Raw genomic sequence first — 19,523 nt, 5'->3', positions numbered from 1 at the left:
CTGATTCACCTTGGTGAAAATCCAAATTATTGAAAATTACAATAGGTTTGGGTGGTGAGAAACAAAGACATAATTGAAACAATACCCTTCCTCCACCCCTGCTTTGCCCAGGTTCAGCTTCACTTTATTATTCCCAGTCCCTCTCCCCACCACTTGGCACAGGCATATGGGGAATGAGGAACTGCAATCAGTCCTTAACGGCTGTCTGTTTTTCCTTCCTGCTCACACTTTTCCCCTCCTCCAGTGTGGGTCCTGTCCAATGGCTGTAGTCGTTTAGGATAAACCTGCCCCACGCTGAGGTCATTCCCCCTATTACTCTGCCATGTAAATCCAGCACAGCCTGGCTGTTCAAACTGTTTCCCCTTCATAGAGTATTCTACCTCACTGTCTACTGATCTAACATATACTTTGTCAGCTTGTCTACAGGACATTAATGGGAGGCAGTGTCAAAATCCCACTAAAAGGTAGGTATAAAACATCATCTTTCCCCATCATCCAACAAGCTGGTGACCTCTTCATAGGAGTTTAACAGGGTAGTAAAGTGTGATCCGTGCTTCGGAAATCCATGCTGACTGTTCATATAAGCACATTCTTGTCTTCTGTGTGTTTGGAAATGGTTTCCAGGAGGGTTTTCTCCATCAGCTTTCCAGGGACTGCAGTGAGGCTGCTTGGACCATAGTCACCCAGGTCTTCTTCCTATTGCCCTTCTTGAATTTAGGGGTAACATTTGCTCTCTTTCAGACTTCAGGAGCCTCTCCCAGTTGCCATGACCTTCCAAAGATAATGGAGAGTGGTCTCTCAGTGACATCAGCCAGATCCCTCAGAACTTGAGGATGCAATCCATCAAGCTCCATGGAATTTTGTATGCCACATTTCTTTTAAGCTCTCCCTTACTTGGTCCTCCTCCACCAAGTGTAACATCTTTTCTCCTTTCTGCTTTCACTCCTTCCTAAAGAAAATTCAACTTTGTTTCTAAGGCAACTAGAAATACTTTCTGCATTGTATTTTTCAGGAAGAAACTGCTGTGAGAAATGATATTAAGAGGAAAACCCTGTGAAAATCCACAAATAGTTAGATTCAAAGACATTACCTTCCCCAAAGGGAAAGTTACACCCTTTTCAAGCTGGTTTCTTTTAAGGGTATCTGCCAAGTCCCAAGGACAACATGCTTCCATTACCATTGTAACTTGACAGTAAAGCATCAGTCTTAGAAGAAAACGTGATCTTCGGAGTTGCACCCTGAGTTAATCTTTAACATTTCATTCTTCATTTCAGTTCCACTGTTCAGAGTTCAGTCTCTTTGATCTGAGACAGAAGATGGAGAGACCTTTTCTACATTACAACAGGTGAAATACACATTTTATTCTGAAATAAGATTCACTTCTGATGCTGGGCAGTGAGCATTCAGCTGGATGCATGATTATCTTAAACCTCTTCCTAACACCAAATTTCCTTTTGCATCTGATCGTTTACAACACAACAATGCAGCCCTCCTATGAAAGATGAAGTGTGATCTTCAGGCAGAGGAATGTCAGATTTAAACTTCAGTACTTGATTCTTTCTTTCATTTTCCTTTCCTTCTGCAGGGAGACGGTGCATAACCCATTGTCATCCTGCATGAGTTAAGCCTTAAGTTCACTTTCTCTGGCAAGAAGGTAAAACAGCTATCCGATATCATTGTTCACCTTCATACATCAAGACAGGTAAGGCGTTTCTCTTTTAACTTTTTCACTTCTGAACAAACCAAGAATGTCAGGCTTCCATAGAGATGGAAGGGAACTGCTCTATTCCCTTCAACAAAGCTGTGCACGCAGGGGCCAACAGTCTCTTCTCTCCACCCATGTCTCCTTAAGTGTTGTCAGGGAGGAAGTGTAGGCATCAGCAGCATGTTTGCTCCTGATAGCTCTTGCAGAGAAAAATGAAAGTGGGAGAAAGCTGAGGTATTGACTAGCCAGATGGGTTAGGTTTTGCTTCACCAAGGATTTGTCAGTTGTCTTTGGTGTATGGAAATATCGTTTATCTTGCAGCATATCACTGAAGCGGAGGCTGCAGAGCGGGAGAAAAGGTCTATATTCCCTTTCTGAAGGGGACTGTTTGGTTCAGGGAAGCTCCTCCCTCTGTTCCTCCCCCCCACCCCCCCCCTCCCCAGCACAGTGTCTCAGGGTAAAATAAATGCTTTGCAGAGATGTTAACAACCTCAAACTTTTCTGATTAGTTTGAATAATTAAGGTTGTCATCTTCTATGCAGTGAATATCAGGCCTTCATGAATATGTCTTTTTTTCTTACCATTAAACCATCCATATTAAAATTTTACTGCATTCAATGAATTTGTGCATTTGATCCAAGTTGCAGTGCCAAAGTTAATTTAATTTTCTATCCTTCTAGTAGAATAATGATTGTTTATCTTAAAATATGTCACACTATGTCTATTTAGCAATGCACATGAAGCCTATGGGAATTAAGACAAACTGTTGTTTTTTGTTATGTTTCTTCTTGTTTGTTTGTTTTAAAATGGCATATAAGCATTCAGTTGGTTTTGTTCTTTCAAGTTATAAATGTTGATCTGCTAGTCAGTGAGGTTTTTTTTGGTCTCTCCTCATATAACACAATACATGTTTTTTTAAGTCAGAGAAAACAAAAAATAACATTTGTTAGCAAAAATACCTTTGCTAAACGAAGTATCAGGTCTCAGCATTTGCTGGCTGGAACTCCTTTGTCCAGATGCTCCCATATATGTCTGATCCTACTTTCTGCTCTCTGATGTATCCAGTCTCATCAGTACAATTCATCTCAGTTGTATTTGGGCTGGATGTATGGGGTTTCACTGAGTTTCAAAAGAACTTGCAATATTCAAATGGCAATGAATACAGCTAGGGAAGAAGCTGCTTTTGTCTAAGCACAAACATCTTGTGACATTTTTGGTGTTTCCAAGACATTTGGTATTTATAATCCAGGTGGCAACAGGTTGCTACAAGTCCCCCACCCAAATGCCTGTCCTAGTATTCCAGCAAGAATAATACAATCTGAAACACTTTAATCACAACCTTTAATCACCAAATAATAGAATCACAGAATCACACAGAATCACAGAATCACAGAATTGAAGGGGTTGGAAGGGACCTCAAAAGATCATCGGGTCCAACCCCCCTGCCAAGCAGGTTCCCTAGAGCAGGTTGCCCAGGTAGGTGTCCAGACAGGCCTTAAATATCTCCAGAGAAGGAGACTCCACAACCTCCCTGGGCAGCCTGTTCCAGTGCTCCGTCACCCTCACTATGAAGAAGTTCTTTCGCATGTTGGTGCAGAACTTCATGTGCTCTATCTTGTGACCATTACTCCTTGTCTTGTTCCCAAAAACCACTGAAAAGAGGTTGGCCAAATCCCTCTGTCTCACACACCTCAGGTATTTATACACACTGATGAGATGCCCTCTCAGTCTTCTTTGCTCCAGGCTGAACAGACCCAGGTCTCTCAGCCTTTCCTCATAAGGAAGATGCTCCAGGCCCCATATCATCTTTGTGGCCTTCTGCTGGACTCTTTCCAGGAGTTCCCTGTCTTTTTTGTACCAGGGAGCCAGAACTGTACACAGTACTCCAGGTGAGGCCTGAGCAGGGAAGAGTAGAGGGGGAGGATCACCTCCCTTGACCTGCTGGCCACACTCCTTTTAATGCATACCAGGATCCCATTGGCCCTCTTGACCACCAGGACACACTGCTGGCTCATGGTCAACCTGTCGTCCACAAGGACCCCCAGGTCCTTCTCTGCAGAGCTCCACTCCAGCAGGTCATCTCCCAGGCTATAGCGGTACATGTGGTTGTTCCTTCCAAGGTGCAGGACTCTACACTTGCTCTTGTTAAACCTCATTTGGTTTCTTCCTACCCATCTCTCTAGCGTGTCCAGGTCTTGTTGAATGGCAGCACAGCCTTTTGGCATGTCAGCCACTACTCCCAGCTTTGTGTCATCAGTGTACTTGCCTTGGGTAGACATTTTTCCCTCATCAAGTTCATCGATGATGTTGAACAAGACCGGACCCAGCACCGACCCCTAGGAAACACCGCTAATCACAGGTCTCCAGCTGGACTCTGCACCACCAGTCACCATCCTCTGATCTCGGCCAGTCAGCCAGTTCTTAACCCACCTTACTGTCCACTCCTCTATCCCACACTTTCTCAGCTTTGCCAGAAGGATGTCATTGGAGCCAGTATAGAAAGCCTTGTTAAAATCAAGGTAGATGGCATCAACTGCTCTCCCCCCATCTACCCAGCAGGTGATGCCATCGTAGAAGGCAACGAGGTTGGTCGAGCATGATTTCCCCTTGGTGAATCCATGCTGACTACTCCTCACAACCTTCTTCTCTTCCAATTGCATGGAGATGGCATCCAGAACAAGCTGCTCCAATACCTTTCCAGGGACAGAGGTGAGACTGACTGGCCTGTAGTTTTCTGGATCCTCCTTCCTGCCCTTCTTGAGGACCAGAGTGACATTGGCTATTCTCCAGCCTTCAGACACCTCTCCTGTTCTCCAGGACCTTTCAAAGATGATAGAGAGCAGTTCGGCAATCACCTCTGCCAACTACCTTAGCACACATTGATGCATCCCATCGGGACCCATGGATTTGTGTGCTTTGAGCCCACTCAGACACTCCCAAACCACTCCCTTATCAACAAGGGGGGAGATCTCCACTTCCCAGACTCTTTCTCCTCCCTCAAGGGTCGAGGAGTCCTGGCGGGCAGTCCTTGAAGTAAAGACTGAAACCAATAAAACATTCAGTATCTCCACCTTCTTAGCGTCTCTTGTTACCAGGACACCCCCCTCGTTCAGCAAGGGACCCACATTATCCCTAGTCTTCCTTTTACTGTTTACATACTGAAAAGAACCCTTCTTATTATCTTTTATCTCTTTTGCAAGCCTCATCTCCAGGTGGACTTTAGCCTTCCTTGTCGCGTCCCTGCAGGCCCTGACAACATTTGTATACTCCTCCCAAGAGGACAGGCCCTTTTTCCACATTTCATAGACCTTCCTCTTCCTTTCGATCTTGTCAATGAGCTCCTTGCTCATCCACACAGGTTTCCTTCCCCCCTTCCACGATTTCCTACTCTTAGGGATGCACCGATCCTGAGCTTGGAAGAAGTGTTATTTAAATGTAGCCCAGCTCTGACATGCACTCTTGCCTTCTAGCAACCTAGCCCATGAGATACCCACAAGCAGGTCCTGGAAGAGGTCAAAATTGGCTCTTTGGAAGTCCAGGGTAGCAGTTCTGCTTTTTGTCTTACTTCTGTTACCAAGTTCCATCTTGAACTCCACCATCTCATGGTCGCTGCATCCCAAGATGCCCCCAACTTTCACATCCCTAACAAGCCCATCCCTGTTGGTAAGAATAAGGTCCAGAAGTACCCTCTCCTCATCAGCACCTCCACCACCTGCATCAGAAAATTGTCTTCAATGCATTGTAGGAACCGTTTGGATTGTCGTGTCTGGCTGAGTTGCTTACTCAGCAGATGTCTGGATGATTGAAGTTCCCCATGAGAACCAGTGCCCATGATTGTGAGGCTACCTCCAGCTGCTTGTAGAAGACCTCATCGACCTTCTCCTCCTGATCAGGTGACCAGTAGTACACCCCCACAACTGTGTCCTCCATACCAGCCTACCCCTAAATTCTCACCCACAAGCTCTGCACTTGTCCTTCACTCTCCTCCAGGTGGAGCGGGGTACACTCTAATTGCTCCCTCACAGAAAGGGCAACACCACCCCCTCGCTTCCTCAGCCTGTCTTTCCTAAAAAGGACATAGCCCTCCATGACAGCATTCCGGCCATGTGAGCTGTCCCTCCACGTCTCTGTGATTGCAATGAGATCTTGGCCCCATGACTGAACACAGATCTTGAGCTCATCCTGTTTATTTCCCACATTTCGCACATTGGTATACAGGCATTTTAGGGAAGCAGCAGGCACAGTTACCCCTAGAGGGACACAAGAAGATTCCGGATGGGATATCAGAATTATTACCTCCTCTAAGGAACCCTCAGATGATCTTCTGGGACAACTCAGAGGTTTTTCCATACTATCTTCAACAGTGACACCAGTGACAACATCCCCCAGCCCTTCTCTGTCACTTTTAGCTCCCCTCCCTTCCCCTCCCTTCCCCCATCAAACCTAATTTAAAGCCCTGGTAATTAGCCCAGAGAGCTTGCTCCCCAACACACTTGTGGCCCACTTACTGAGTTGAAGTCAGCAGCCCACACACCTGGCTTCTCAGAGGCCTGCCCATCATTGAAATACCCAAATACTTGGTCTAGATACCACCCGCTCATTCACCTGTCCTGTTCTCCTTCTTTCTGGGTCCTGGTCACCCAGAGGAAGGACAGAGGAGAACACTACCTGCGCCCCTGATCCCTTCAACAACCTTCCCAGGGATGCAAAGTCCTTTTTAATATTCCTCGTTTTTCTAGTTGCAGCTTCCCAGGATCCAACATGAATGACAACAGGAGGATAGTAATCCTCCGGTTTAACGAGCTGTGGCAGAGCCTTCCTAACGTCTCTGACACATGCCCCAGGAAGACAACACACCTCTATGGATAGGTTATCTGGGTGACAAATAGGAGCCTCAGTGCCCCTCAGCAAGGACACCTCCTTTGAGGAGATGAGGAGATGCAATGCTCTCATCTCTAGGCAAGGTTAACCCCTTTCCCATATTAGGTCTCTAAACTAATGTCTTTAATAACATTTTCTAGTTTCTTGTGTGCCTATGATCTGTAAAGAGTCAATTTCGTTTATCTCAAATCCCATGAAAACTCCTGGAGAGTGGCAAGAGCAAGATTCAGCATCGATGAAGTTGATGAACATTTATGAAATTTAGTGCCAGTTGCAGTGTCACATTCAATGGCCTGACCTACCGGTGAAGTTCATGGGAATGTGGAAAATACACTTAACAGTATCATCTCATTCTGTGGTGCAAGCATGATCTTTAGCTTCTTGGATGACCTAGGAACCAAAAGAGCCCATTTCCCCCCATGTACCACAGACTGAAGGGCTACCCACTCTAAGAAAAAAAACACAGAATATAGAACTATGTCAAAGTAGTAAAGATACCATACCAAAACTGTTGCTATGGGGACTGAGACAGCGACAGTCAACCATGTACTAGAAATGTCAAACTCTACAAAAAAGCCAGAGACCAGAGAAGGGTATGTTTTCTAGCACAGGGCACCAAAGTTGACCTTGGTGCAGCCCTAAATTATCTCAGGTTTGTGTCAGTGTTGAATGTGGTTGGCTGTGTCAATTAGTTACATGAAATCTTGTGTGAAGTTGCAAGAGAGGTTCTGATTTCACTCTGAAGTCTGATTGTTTCAGGGAGCCGTGTCTTCATGATAGCAAAGAGGACAGTTTCCCCTTGCTGTAAACCTTTGTACAGAAGCTGCTAAACACCATTTCTTCCCTCTTTCTTTACCCATCTCATAACATGGACAGAGAGACTTGTGAAACTCAGACCAGAGATTTAAACTGGTGTGTTAATTCATGTGTTCATCAAATTTTGCAGAAAACAGTGTGGGCTGGGTTGTATTTTTCTGTTTCTTGCATACACTCTCATAACCTTCTGGGAGCTTGGTAGGCTGCAAGAAATTCTCAGAAGCTGAAATTTAAATTGAGACATCTGGACAGCAATAGGTTTTCCTGGCATTCAAACTCAACTGCTTGAGTGCATTGAAAGGCGCGTTAGTGCAACTTAAGAAATGTCCTGTGTTTAGGACAGATTTCCCTTCTATTATACTTACCTTCTGTGTCTTTTTCAGGTCAGCTGAATTATCATTCTACATATGCAACTGCAGTCATGGAGCAGAAGAATTGGCTTTTGTTCACCGTGACACTGCTAGCAGCCACCCCCATCTCATCAGGTAACACTTACATAATCGCTTTTAATTCCTGAGGGATTAAAGTCTGCAGGTGATAAGAAATGCACAAGCTGAAGTTCATGGTCTCCTGAGACTTCCTCTTAACTCCAAAAGAGCCAGAGCTGCCCTGTCAGTATGATGTTTTGGAATCTTCCTCTTTCCAGCCTGAGTTTATATTCTTTGTTGGAGATGAGGTAGCCCTAACCCAACGCAGCTCTGCCACATCTGCCCTTGCCAAAGCAGCAAGAGCATTTCCAAGTCTACATGGGCAGTTTCCATTGACACAGCTGCCTCACTGCTGCTGACATAGGTTGGAAAGGGCCATGGCAGGCTAGAAAGTTGGACAAAATATTTCTGTACATTCTTTTAAGCAATTTTGTTGTTGTTGTTCTTATTTTTCCTCCAAATAATCCCCTCTTATTCCACTTTTAAGAGCCTATTTTCTCCATACTTTTCAACACTTTGGGCTTCCACTTTTCCAGTGTTCATTTTGCTCCAGAGAAAAGAAAAAAGAAAAAGAAAAAAAAAAAAAAAGAGTGAGAGAACAAATGAGTAAATATTACAAAGATAATGAAATGAAATGTAATGAAATGAAATAATAAAATAAAATAAAATAAAATAAAATAAAATAAAATAAAATAAAATAAAATAAAATAAAATAAAATAATAAAATAAATACATTTTATTTAAACTATAAATAAAAGCAAACATGCTAACAGTTTTCCTCATATCATTAAAAATGCTTTCCAAATGTTATTCCAGTGGACAACAGTCATTTCCCCAAAGGACCACATAGGCTCTTTTTCTTTTTCTTTTTCTTTTTCTTTTTCTTTTTCTTTTTCTTTTTCTTTTTCTTTTTCTTTTTCTTTTTCTTTTTCTTTTTCTTTTTCTTTTTCTTTTTCTTTTTCTTTTTCTTTTTCTTTTTCTTTTTCTTTTTCTTTTTCTTTTTTTCTTTTTCTTTTTCTTTTTTTCCTTCTTCTTCTTCTTCTTTTTCTTTTTTTCATTCCATTCCTTCCTTCCTTCCTTCCTTCCTTCCTTCCTTCCTTCCTTCCTTCCTTCCTTCCTTCCTTCCTTTCTTTCTTTCTTTCTTTCTTTCTTTCTTTCTTTCTTTCTTTCTTTCTTTCTTTCTTTCTTTCTTTCTTTCTTTCTTTCTTTCTTTCTCTCTCTCTCTCTCTCTCTCTCTCTCTCTCTCTCTCTTTCTTTCTTTCTTACATTTCTGTTCTGAGGTATTGCTTCATGGTCTTTTCAGATTTAACTGAAAAGAGAATAGTCTCTAACGAAGATTTCCAACTTGCAAGTGCTATCCATTCTCTGGGGCAGGCATAAATATCCCAGTTCTCTTTGCCTTTTATACTGGTACTTTTTCTGATGGATTTCAGGCAGGTGTTTAATCAAGTTTGGTTCCTACAGAAAATTTCGTGGTCATCTCTCCCCCCAATGTGTTGGGGGTTGTTGGCCTGGACACAGTTCTTCCCTGCAATGTCTCTTCCACGAAACCATTGTATGACATTGAAGTTCAGTGGAAGAAAATCACAGATGGGCATATAGAAGATGTCTACATATGGAGGAACACAGTTAACAAACCAGGGCAGAAATACGTGGGGAGGACTGAATTGCTAAAAGATGGACTTGCTACTGGGAATGTGTCCCTAACACTGAAGAACGTGCTGCCAGCAGATGAAGGAACGTACAGCTGCATTGTGAATTCCAAGGACTGGAGTGCTGACACAACCACCGTGCTCAGCATTGCAGGTTGGAGATTTTGTGGGCTGGATTATGAAAGGAAGAGGGTTTTTACAGAAGGAAAAAAGCTATTCAAAAGTACACTGCCCCCAGCTGATCTCCCCTCATATGATCCATCATGTAATATGACCAGTCATATGATCCAGTGGGCCACATGACACCCAAATTGTGATGTGATTTAACTCTTTAATTCAGAGCCACCGAGAGACTGAGAGGTTGGCAAGAGGCTGGGAAGAGTTCAATCCATGTGCCACTCACTGTACAGGAGGCAACTAGGGGCACTAGCAACCTGGGCAGCCCAAGGAGGGTCACTTTTAGTTTTAGGCAAGGAAGGAGCTTTAAACTCTCATAGCATAAAGTGCTTCCCTGAGTCTCTTGAGAGACTTCACCATATATGTTCAAAACTGGTTGCATTACATGGAGAAGTGGAGTATGCGGGGATAGCTTGATAAGACGGCCAAGAGATCAGGGTGAGGTCTTATGCAGGGTTCATCCCTGCTCTCAGCTTTACTGTGACAAGTGTAGGGTTAGCTAGCTGCAGTAATCACTGTTGGGGAGATGTGAGACCACATGATGGGGCACAACAACCCCAAGCAGCTCTACAGGCTGGTAGATGAGTGGCTGGACAGCTGCCTGACAGAGAAGGACCTGGGAGTATTGGTTGATAGTCAGCTGAATATGAGCCAGCAGTGTGCTCAGGTGGCCAAGAATGCCAACAGCATCCTGGCTTGTATAAGAAGCAGTGTGGCCAGCAGGTCTAGGGAAGTGATTTTCCCCCTGTACTCAGCTCTGGTGAGGACACACCTCAATTACTGTGTTCAGTTTTGGGCCCCTCACTATAAGAAGGACATGGAGGTGCTTTGAGAGAGTCCAGAGAAGGGCAACAAAGCTGGTGAGGGGGTGTGGAGAACAAGTCTTATGAGGAGTGGCTGAGGGAGCTGGGATTGTTCAGCCTAGAGAAAAGGAGGCTCAGGGGCGACCTTATCGCTCTCTATAGCCACATTAAAGGAGGCTGTAGTGAGGAGGGGCTTGGTCTATTCTCTGACCTGGTGACAGGACGAGGGAGAATGGGCTGAAGTTGTGCCAGGGGAGGATAAGGCTGGATGTTACGAGAAACTTCTTTACTGAAAGGGTAGTTACATGTAGGCATTGGAATGGGCTGCCAAGGGAAGTGGTGGAGTCACCATCCCTGGAGGTCTTTAAAAGACATTTAGATGTAGAGCTTAGTTATATGGTTTAGTGAAGGACTTGTTAGTGTTAAGTCAGAGGTTGGACTAGGTGATCTTGAAGGTCTCTTCCAACCTAGACGATTCTGTGATTCTGTGATTCTGTATGATGGACACATAAGTCCCCACGTATTGTGCTGGTGTGAAAGGTTGCCCTGTCTTCATGGACAGTAGGCATAATCTGTGTGTGGGAGAGTAATGTCACATGAAGCCAGTCAGCCTAGACTTGCTGATTGAAAACATCATCTCCCCATCCAAAAGTGGCTAGATAGGCTTTAAGGATAGGCAAGAGAAAGAGGTCCCAGCTGGTGTCCATTTCATACTATCAACCAGGAAATATCCCTACAAAGTCCAGCTTGGACTCAGGGGTCTGACTAAGATATGCATGTGGTGCATCCCACACCCTCACACTAGAGCAGTTTTGGTGCAGTCCCTATACAGTCATCAACACCCACTCCTTCATGCTAGCATGAACTGGGTAGATGCCAGGGAAAAAGCTGTGCATGCTTTACAGTTTTTATGTTTTCTTCTTTCCACTTCCTTAAAACTGGACCAGTGTCATACAGATTCTGTAACAGCAGTAACAGATTCTTTTTGTAAGCAAAAGGTATAAAGACACACATCTTCTCTCTGCCAGGTAGGGAACTGAGAGGCAGACCCATCCAGCATTGTGTCTTTTTCTTAGCCAAGGACAAGCTGTCATACATAGCAGAGAGGATCTGTGATCCCAGGGGACCATTTCAAGGTCTAGGCTAAGTACTAAAAGAAACTGGGGCCAAACTCTCTATTAAACAAGAGCTGTAAATCCCAGGTAGAGGTGCTTTTTGTGGAAACACTATCCTCTCACCAACAAACTCTTGCTTTTAAGGTACCAGTGAAATATTCTTTGAAATATTGGGCCCCCGAGGACAAGGTATTGAGCTTGCCTGCAGATCACATGGATGGTTCCCCAAACCCACTGTCGAGTGGGTTGTTCGGAATAAGCAGATGCTGTCTCCAGACACTGAAATACATCAGGACAGCAAGGAGCTCTTCAGTGTGCTGAGCCGAGTCACAATTACAGGACAGGAAGCGGAAGAAGTCACCTGTCAAATCCAGAACAACATGGCACAGGCTGAGAAAACTACTGTGCGCCTCTCAAGTGAGTCATACCTGTGGTGGTTTTACTTACCTGGGCAGCTGAGTTCCACCACAACAGCTCTCTCTCACTTCCCCTCCTCAAAGGGAAAGGGAAAGAAAATATGATGAAAAGGCTGAAGGGTAGAGATAAGAGCAGGGAGATCACTCAGTGTCCTGAGAAGCCTTTGCTATAACGATATCCTTTGTCCTAGAAGCTCTGTAAGGTGCTTTCCAGTGCCAGCGAAGTTAATAGGTCCAGCTAGAAGACAGAAGCTGGATCCAGCTGGAAGATAGGCCAGCTAGATGGATCACAAACCACCATGCCGAACTGCAGGCTGGACAGGATGTAGTAAGGAAAGGGAAGGGTCCTTCTTGGCCTGAATGCTGTACAAGTCTCTAGAGAAGGCAGGCTCTGCCCCAGAAGGCAGGGTTTGTGGCTATTTCTTACATCAGTTCTAAGGGAACTCTTGGGTAGGTACTCTTTAAAAAGGTTAGATGCCCAAGGGACTGGTGAAAAACACTATCCCAGGAGTCCCAGATCATTGCTCATCCATCCACACATTTCTGTAACACTTATCACAGCTCAGCTGAATTAGCTTGTCTTTATAGACACTTGTAACCTCTGTGATCCAGAGGAAAAACGCCTGATAATTTTAGGGTAGAATTCACTTCTCCATCTTTTTCCAAAAGCTGAGATTTTGATCTGAATAAGTCAACTCAGCTCTGTAGTTCCTGGAAAAGTACTGACATGATCCCAAAGTGATTCCTCCTGATTGATTCCTCCTGATTGCACACTGCAAGATGAAACTCAAAGATTTTTCTTTTCAAAGGTGCTGCTTTTCCACAAACATCTGCATGGATCCATGCATTCTGGATACTATTGACTTTAACTCTTCTTATAAGTGCTGTTAGCGCTCTTCTTTTATTTAGAGGTAAGATTATTTTTATTTTTATTTTTTGCCTCAGTGAAACCTATTGAAGACAAAGTGGTCATTGAACAAAACAAAAGAGCTTGGCCCTTCATCCATACCATGCTAGGCACCTGTGGGTGTAGATACATCTGCACAGAGACACGCCACAAGATGTGCAAGTCTGCACTCAGCTGGTAGTGTGGCCACAGTCCTGCTGCTGTGCAAAGTGGCCTTTATTTCAGTTGCCTCTGCCTGACCCCATCACACTAAAGTGTTCAAACCAGAGTTCAAGGTAGGGAGTGGAGATTGTTTATTTATCATAAGTTGCAAAATTTAAAGAAGCTAAACCCAATACTCCCAATCTTTACATTGTACCTAAGCTGGAACCTTCAAAGAATACTTGGTAATACATTATGGCCAATAACAGAGTGGAAAAGAACGTAAAATAAAATAAAATAAAATAAAATAAAATAAAATAAAATAAAATAAAATAAAATAAAATAAAATAAACCCACTATAATTTCATAAAAAATGACATGGTTCAACTAAATAAAAGTTATTTGTTTCTTCTACTCCATCCCCAGCATGATGTGCTTATACAACCCCCTGTGATACCCAACATGCTATGACCTGCCCCCAACCGAATTCAGATATTTTTTTCACATACAACCTACATATGATCTTCAGATATTTGCTCTGTTCTTCATTATTTCATTTGCTTCTTTGAACATTACAGCAAAACAGAGGACCTCTAAGAAAAAAAATGTTGTAGAAGAGACTTTTGAAAATCAAGGTAAGGGAGATCTCCATCTCTAAGTACCCACTTCAACAATCAGTCACAGTTGCCATCCATCTTTCATCTGGAAAGAGATTTCCTTGCATTCACAGAAGAAAGCTACTATACTTGTGCTCTTATCTCAGCTGAAGAGTTTGTTAAAATATGAAAAACGTTTACTTTCCTAGGAGCCTTTTAGACTCACTAGCTTGCACAGGAAGGTGTCAGTTCCTTTCCCTGGACATTTCCCTATGATGTGCCTTGAAATTCCTTCTGCTGTCATCCCTTCATCTAGCACAAGCACAAAGAACGCAACCCTCTGAACAGCTCAGAGCCCTTTTCCCAAGTCCCCAACTGACCAGGGAAGGATGTCTTAATTCCCAATATCTGAAAGCACTGAGGGAACCTGCAACCTCCTTGCATTAGTGGGTAACAGAAGAGAGAGTGCAGGCATCAGGAGGGGGCATCTCCATCTGTCTACAGGACTGAGGGACTGAGTGTTCTGAGGCTGACCTCTGTTAGGGCTATGACCATCTCTTTCGCATCAGTTTTCAATTATCTGTGAGGAGTCTTATGGATCTCAAGCCATTACTCAATGTCTAACATTTGTGTTTTTTTTTCCCTTGCTGTACAGAATCTGAGAAAATGACATCAAATGCAGGTACAGTAAAATTAATCTCTCCACACTGAGAAAGTCCCACTCCAGTTTTCCCAAGTTTATGTAGTCATTATCCTTTAGCCTTTCTCCCAGGCCAGGCACCCACCCTTCCTCACTGTGGACCTCCTCCAATCTGCCCTTTCCTTTCACATCCTCTTTTTCATTCCCATAACAAGTTTACACTAAAGAAATTGTGGGCAAGGCATCTGCAGAACAAAATCCATGCCTGCAGCCACCACCAGAATTCACCTCACAAAAATGGAGTGGGTGTAGGCTTATCTAGCTCACTCAGGGTACTATACTCAGAAGGGGAAATCACTTCACCGTCCCTTCAGGCCATGCATATCTGATGCAGAAATATCTGAAATGTCTTCTTCAAATCCTCAACACAGAAAGCAAAGATATTTTTATCTTTTTTCTCTTGCAGATTATGACTCACTGCAGGCTCGATATGGTAAGAGACCAATTATGGGAGAAAATAAATAGTGTGTTGCCACTATTGTGGAAAACATACATAGATACAAACTGTCTGTGTCCTGATGCTCTAGGCAGATGTTAGTGAGAGATGAAGTCCAGTTATCTGGCCTTGTGGTCATTATTCCTCTCCTGGGTAGTTCTCAGTACCTAGTAGTGGTAGTTCCCTCTCACTGACCAAGCACATAACAGTCCATGTTTCTCTTTCAGATACAATAAACAGAGAACTAGGTAAGTCAAGGCATCTTCCTTTTCTCTGTCTCTTTAAATACAAGTCTGTCAGTGGTTGGGAGCCACACCTTCCACTGATCACACAGTCCTAGCAAAAAACTGTACTCCAGACAGTGAGCTCCTCTTTGAGGGCTCAGAGGGACTCAATGGGGACTCCAAATGACAATGAATTATTATCCACCATTTCCCATACCAGTCAGCATGCTGCAGGATTAGAGAACTTGTCCCTAAGCTGCCTGATATATTTGGGGGGCATATAATGCAAGTCCTGTGGGCTAGACCACTACATACACATGTGAAGGCCATGCTCAGCTCCCAAGGAGCTTCTATAGAAGGTATTTTGAGCAAGTTTGCTGATGACACCAAACTTGGAGGAGTTGTGGACTCGAATGAGGGTGGAAAGGCCTTGCAGAGGGATCTGGATAGGTTGGAGAGCTGGGCGATCGCCAACCGCATGAAGTTCAATAAGAGCAAGTGCCGGGTCCTGCACCTGGGACGGGGAAACCCTGGCTGCACGTACAGACTGGGCGATGAGACGCTGGAGAGCAGCCTAGAAGAGAGGGATCTGGGGGTCGTGGTAGACAGCAAGTTGAATATGAGCCAGCAGTGTGCCCTGGCAGCCAGGAGGGCCAACCGTGTCCTGGGGTGCATCAAGCACGGCATTGCTAGTAGGTCGAGGGAGGTGATTGTCCCGCTCTACTCTGCGCTGGTGCGGCCTCACCTCGAGTACTGTGTGCAGTTCTGGGCACCACAGTATAAAAAGGACATGAAACTGTTGGAGAGTGTCCAGAGGAGGGCTACGAAGATGGTGAAAGGCCTGGAGGGGAAGACGTATGAGGAACGGCTGAGGACATTGGTCTATTCAGCCTGGAGAAGAGGAGGCTGAGGGGAGACCTCATTGCAGTCTACAACTTCCTCGTAAGGGGGTGTCGAGAGGCAGGAGACCTTTTCTCCATTAACACCAGCGACAGGACCCGCGGGAATGGGGTTAAGCTGAGGCAGGGGAAGTTTAGGCTTGACATCAGGAGGGGGTTCTTCACAGAGAGAGTGGTTGCACACTGGAACAGGCTCCCCAGGGAAGTGGTCACTGCACTGAGCCTGACTGAATTTAAGAAGAGATTGGACTGTGCGCTTAGTCACATGGTCTGAACTTTTGGGTAGACCTGTGCGGTGTCAAGGGTTGGACTTGATGATCCTTAAGGGTCCCTTCCAACTCAGGATATTCTATGATTCTATGATTCTCCTTTGTCCCATATCACAAGCTTTCCTCAGTGGCAGGCCTGGGCCAATGCCAGGACAGAAGGTTTACTCCTTTGCTTGTGAGGTACCTCAGGCATGGCAGAGCACTGCTCCACAAATGTGGAAGGGACATGGATCCATCATGGGCAATTTGGCCTTTGAATACAGCCTCTGCTTTTGATTTGTGTTTTCTTTATTTTATTTTTTTTTTTTTTAAACAGAGTTCAGACGGGCTCGAAGCTACATGGGTAAGTTTGTGGACGTAATCTGACAGAAGGGTTAGAAGCAAAGTCAAGGTGTCAAAGCTTGGAGCAAGTCCCCTTGTTCCTTCTGGAACAAGCTGGCCAAAACACTGCTGAGCAGTGGCAAATGGGCAAGGGTTGGCATCGCCCTTGGGTTTAGCTACACCCATGGTATGGGTCCCACAGTACTGAACCATGAGCAGCCAACTTGGGAATGAAGTTGTCATTCCTTGCTTGCCAGGAAATTGGCATCGCCCTTAGGCTAGAAGCCACGTTTGAACTCCAACATGACCTGGGAGCAGAGCTCTATTTCTAAAGCTCACTCTAAAAGACAACAGGTCCTTCTCCTCATAAGGATGTCGATGTCTGGGATTCTCTGCTATTTTTAACTAATGACTCCTCCTCTGTCTTTACAGTGCCCATCACCCTGGATGTAGCACGGAAACACCCTGAGCTCTCCCTGTCCCCTGACAAGAGGACAGTCCACCACGAGCCTTCTGATCAGGGTTCCATCATCAAGTGCCAGCTTCCCATCGTGGTGGGCAGGGAGGGCTTTGCCTTGGGGCGACATTACTGGGAGGTGCAGGTGTGGGATGGGCTGGACTGGGAGGTGGGGGTACTGACAGAGACTGTGAGGGACACTCTAATAGGAGAGAGCTGGGAGGAGCTTCCTAAGCATGGAGTCTGGTCACTGAGAAGGGAGAAAGGAAAGTTCTGGCCTGAGGAAGCCAATAATGTGATGCATCAGAATACTGCCCCACTAGCAGCGGTTGGGCTTGACCTGGATTTAAAGCAGAACACGCTCTCCTTCTACAATGCTGGGGTTTCAGGACGTATCCTGAAAATCTCAATTGAACCATCAATGAAACTGTACCCTTTCCTCAAACCAGGCCTTGGTAAGGTAGGAGAGAAGGGGAAACCCCTCTCCATCAACCACAACACAGGGTGGGACTACCCACAAAAAATGCAGCACGATATGGTATGTAGAAACCTGACCTGAGCTGCAGTGATTCTTCTGGTCTCCATGGAGAGGGAGAAAGGACAAAGAAGCAGAGCAGATCATTGACAGACCTGCTTGGTTCCACCCAAACTCTGTCAGAGGCAGAGAAGCCTGGACTGGCAAATTCAGAAAGAGCAGGAAGTATACTTGTGCTTGTCATTTGAAATGCCACCAACCCCCAGGAGCAACACCTGGACCTATCAAACAAGGAGATGCACTCACACCTTCTGCAGCTACCAGTTTTTGCTATTCCCTTGTCTTTTCACTCCATGTTCCTCTTCATTAAACAGAAAATGAAATAAGAAAGAGTGATTTTTCCCGTGATGCTGAGTGCTCTCATGTTCTATCTTTCTTCTTCATACTGATAATCTGCTCATCAAGGGGGATTCAAAGCCATTCCTGCCCAGATTTTTACGTTCCCATATAGCAACAATCTTCTGGAAATCCCTTGCAGCTAGTTAACTGATGCTTTTTGATGCAGGAAGCACTCTTACTAGAGATCCCAGACCTCAATAAATGTGATGCTTGTTTGTTGCCTTGAGGTTCTTTGCCTGAGGGCAGCTATTCTTCCTTTGAAGTGCCTGCTTATGTTCAGCACAAGAGATAATTTCTTATTGTCTGCAGCAAGTGCACACCCCCAGATCATGAGCCTTGACTCCCAGCCCTGACAAGCACAATGCAGACCCAAGTGCAAATGTTGACAGGAAAGGCACTGTGAAGCAGTCTCCTAGGGAATCTATTTAGATTTTCACTTGTCCCAATTCTTTCAGCTACCCTTCCCAGCCTGCTGTGCCCAATGGGAGGTACTGAAGACACTGCAGGAGAGGCAAGAAAAGATTATTGTTTCATAGTGAACTCTGAAGGGCAGTTGAAATGACCTATCAACAGTAACACTGATGTTGCAGCAGCCGGGCTGAGGCAGCAACCCAAACTGAGGGCACACAGCCTCTTTGGGCTCAAGTGAGCACACAGGTGGATCCCTGAGGGGTGAAGTGTCAGTTCAGACTGGAGACTGTGAAGAGCTCCAGAATCTGGAGGCCTCCCTGGGCCCTGAGGGAAGAGAGGGCCCTGGAGCATCTTCCCTATGAAGAAAGGCTGAGAGACTTGGGCTTGTTCAGCCTGGAGAAAAGAAGACAGAGATGGCATCTCATCAATGTGTATAAATACACATAAATACAAGGTGTGGGGGATAGAGGGATTTGGACAATCTCTTTTCAGTGGTTTGTGGGGACAGAACAAGGGGTTAATGGCCACAAAATGCAGCACTGGAAGTTCCACACCAACATGCGAAAGAACTTCTTCTCAGTGATGGTGTCAGAGCACTGGAACAGGCTGCCCAAGGAGGTTGTAGACTCTCCTTTTCTGGAGATATTCAAGGACCGTCTGGATGCCTACCTGGGCAGCCTGCTCTAAGGAACCTCTTTTGGCAGGGAGGTTGTACCCGATGATCTCTTAAGGTCCTTTCCAACCCCTATAATTCTGTGATTCTGTGATTTCTTAGAGAAATTACCCGACCGAGCTCAAATTTTCTTGGAGGCGCCTGGTAGAGAGTTTTGCCAAGTTAAGAAAGTTGATTGCTAAAGGGAGTTTGGCCGTAGCCAAACCAGTATCATGATTTTCCACTCTCTGTTCTCATAATCATTATATGCCTACTCTTTCCCTAAGTGAGGATCTTTCATTGTTCACCATGGCACAGTCTTGGAAAAGTCTCTTTTGGCCTTGTTGTTCAATTTTTTTTTTCCCCAACAAAACAGAAAGCAAATGAAAAATCAATTCTGCTCCACACACCTTCATCTCCTTGAGCCATTAACCCTTTTGAAGATGATGGAGCAGCTCATTTGGGAAAGCATTTCCAGGTCTTTATAGGAAAAACTAGTCATCAGGAGTAGCTGGCATGAATTCACCAAGGCAGGGGGCATGTTTGGCCAACCTGAAAGTGTTCTATGATGAAATGACTGTCCTGGTGGATGAGGGGAAAAGCACACATCTTGCCTGCCTCTTCCTCAGGAAGGCCTCTGACA

At 44.8% G+C, this 19,523-nt stretch overlaps 1 protein-coding gene across 4 annotated transcripts; it reads left to right on the top strand.

The window, feature by feature from the left end:
* Positions 1–323: 323 nt before the first annotated feature.
* LOC119715013 (butyrophilin subfamily 3 member A2-like) lies at positions 324–17,826 on the top strand. 4 transcript variants are annotated; one of them, XM_072032124.1, is made up of 15 exons: positions 326–464; positions 742–862; positions 1,275–1,345; positions 1,586–1,702; positions 5,451–5,598; positions 7,786–7,887; positions 9,295–9,636; positions 11,722–11,994; positions 12,803–12,904; positions 13,620–13,676; positions 14,293–14,319; positions 14,744–14,770; positions 15,001–15,021; positions 16,482–16,508; positions 16,919–17,826. In XM_072032124.1, exons 6-15 carry the CDS (start codon positions 7,824–7,826, stop codon positions 17,500–17,502), a joined length of 1,524 nt encoding a protein of 507 aa, XP_071888225.1. In that variant the 5' UTR covers positions 326–464; positions 742–862; positions 1,275–1,345; positions 1,586–1,702; positions 5,451–5,598; positions 7,786–7,823; the 3' UTR covers positions 17,503–17,826. The 4 variants fall into 4 exon arrangements, with proteins under 4 accessions (XP_071888224.1, XP_071888223.1, XP_071888225.1 ...); XM_072032121.1 differs by lacking the exon at positions 5,451–5,598; XM_072032122.1 differs by lacking the exons at positions 742–862; positions 5,451–5,598 and having other exon boundaries at positions 325–464.
* The last annotated feature ends 1,697 nt before the right edge of the window (positions 17,827–19,523 follow it).

This window comes from Anas platyrhynchos, chromosome 36 (assembly GCF_047663525.1).
Source record: "Anas platyrhynchos isolate ZD024472 breed Pekin duck chromosome 36, IASCAAS_PekinDuck_T2T, whole genome shotgun sequence".
Taxonomy (NCBI): Eukaryota; Metazoa; Chordata; class Aves; order Anseriformes; family Anatidae; genus Anas; species Anas platyrhynchos.
The sequence above is the reverse complement of the archived record's forward strand: the minus strand, read 5'-3'. Positions and strand labels throughout refer to the sequence as shown.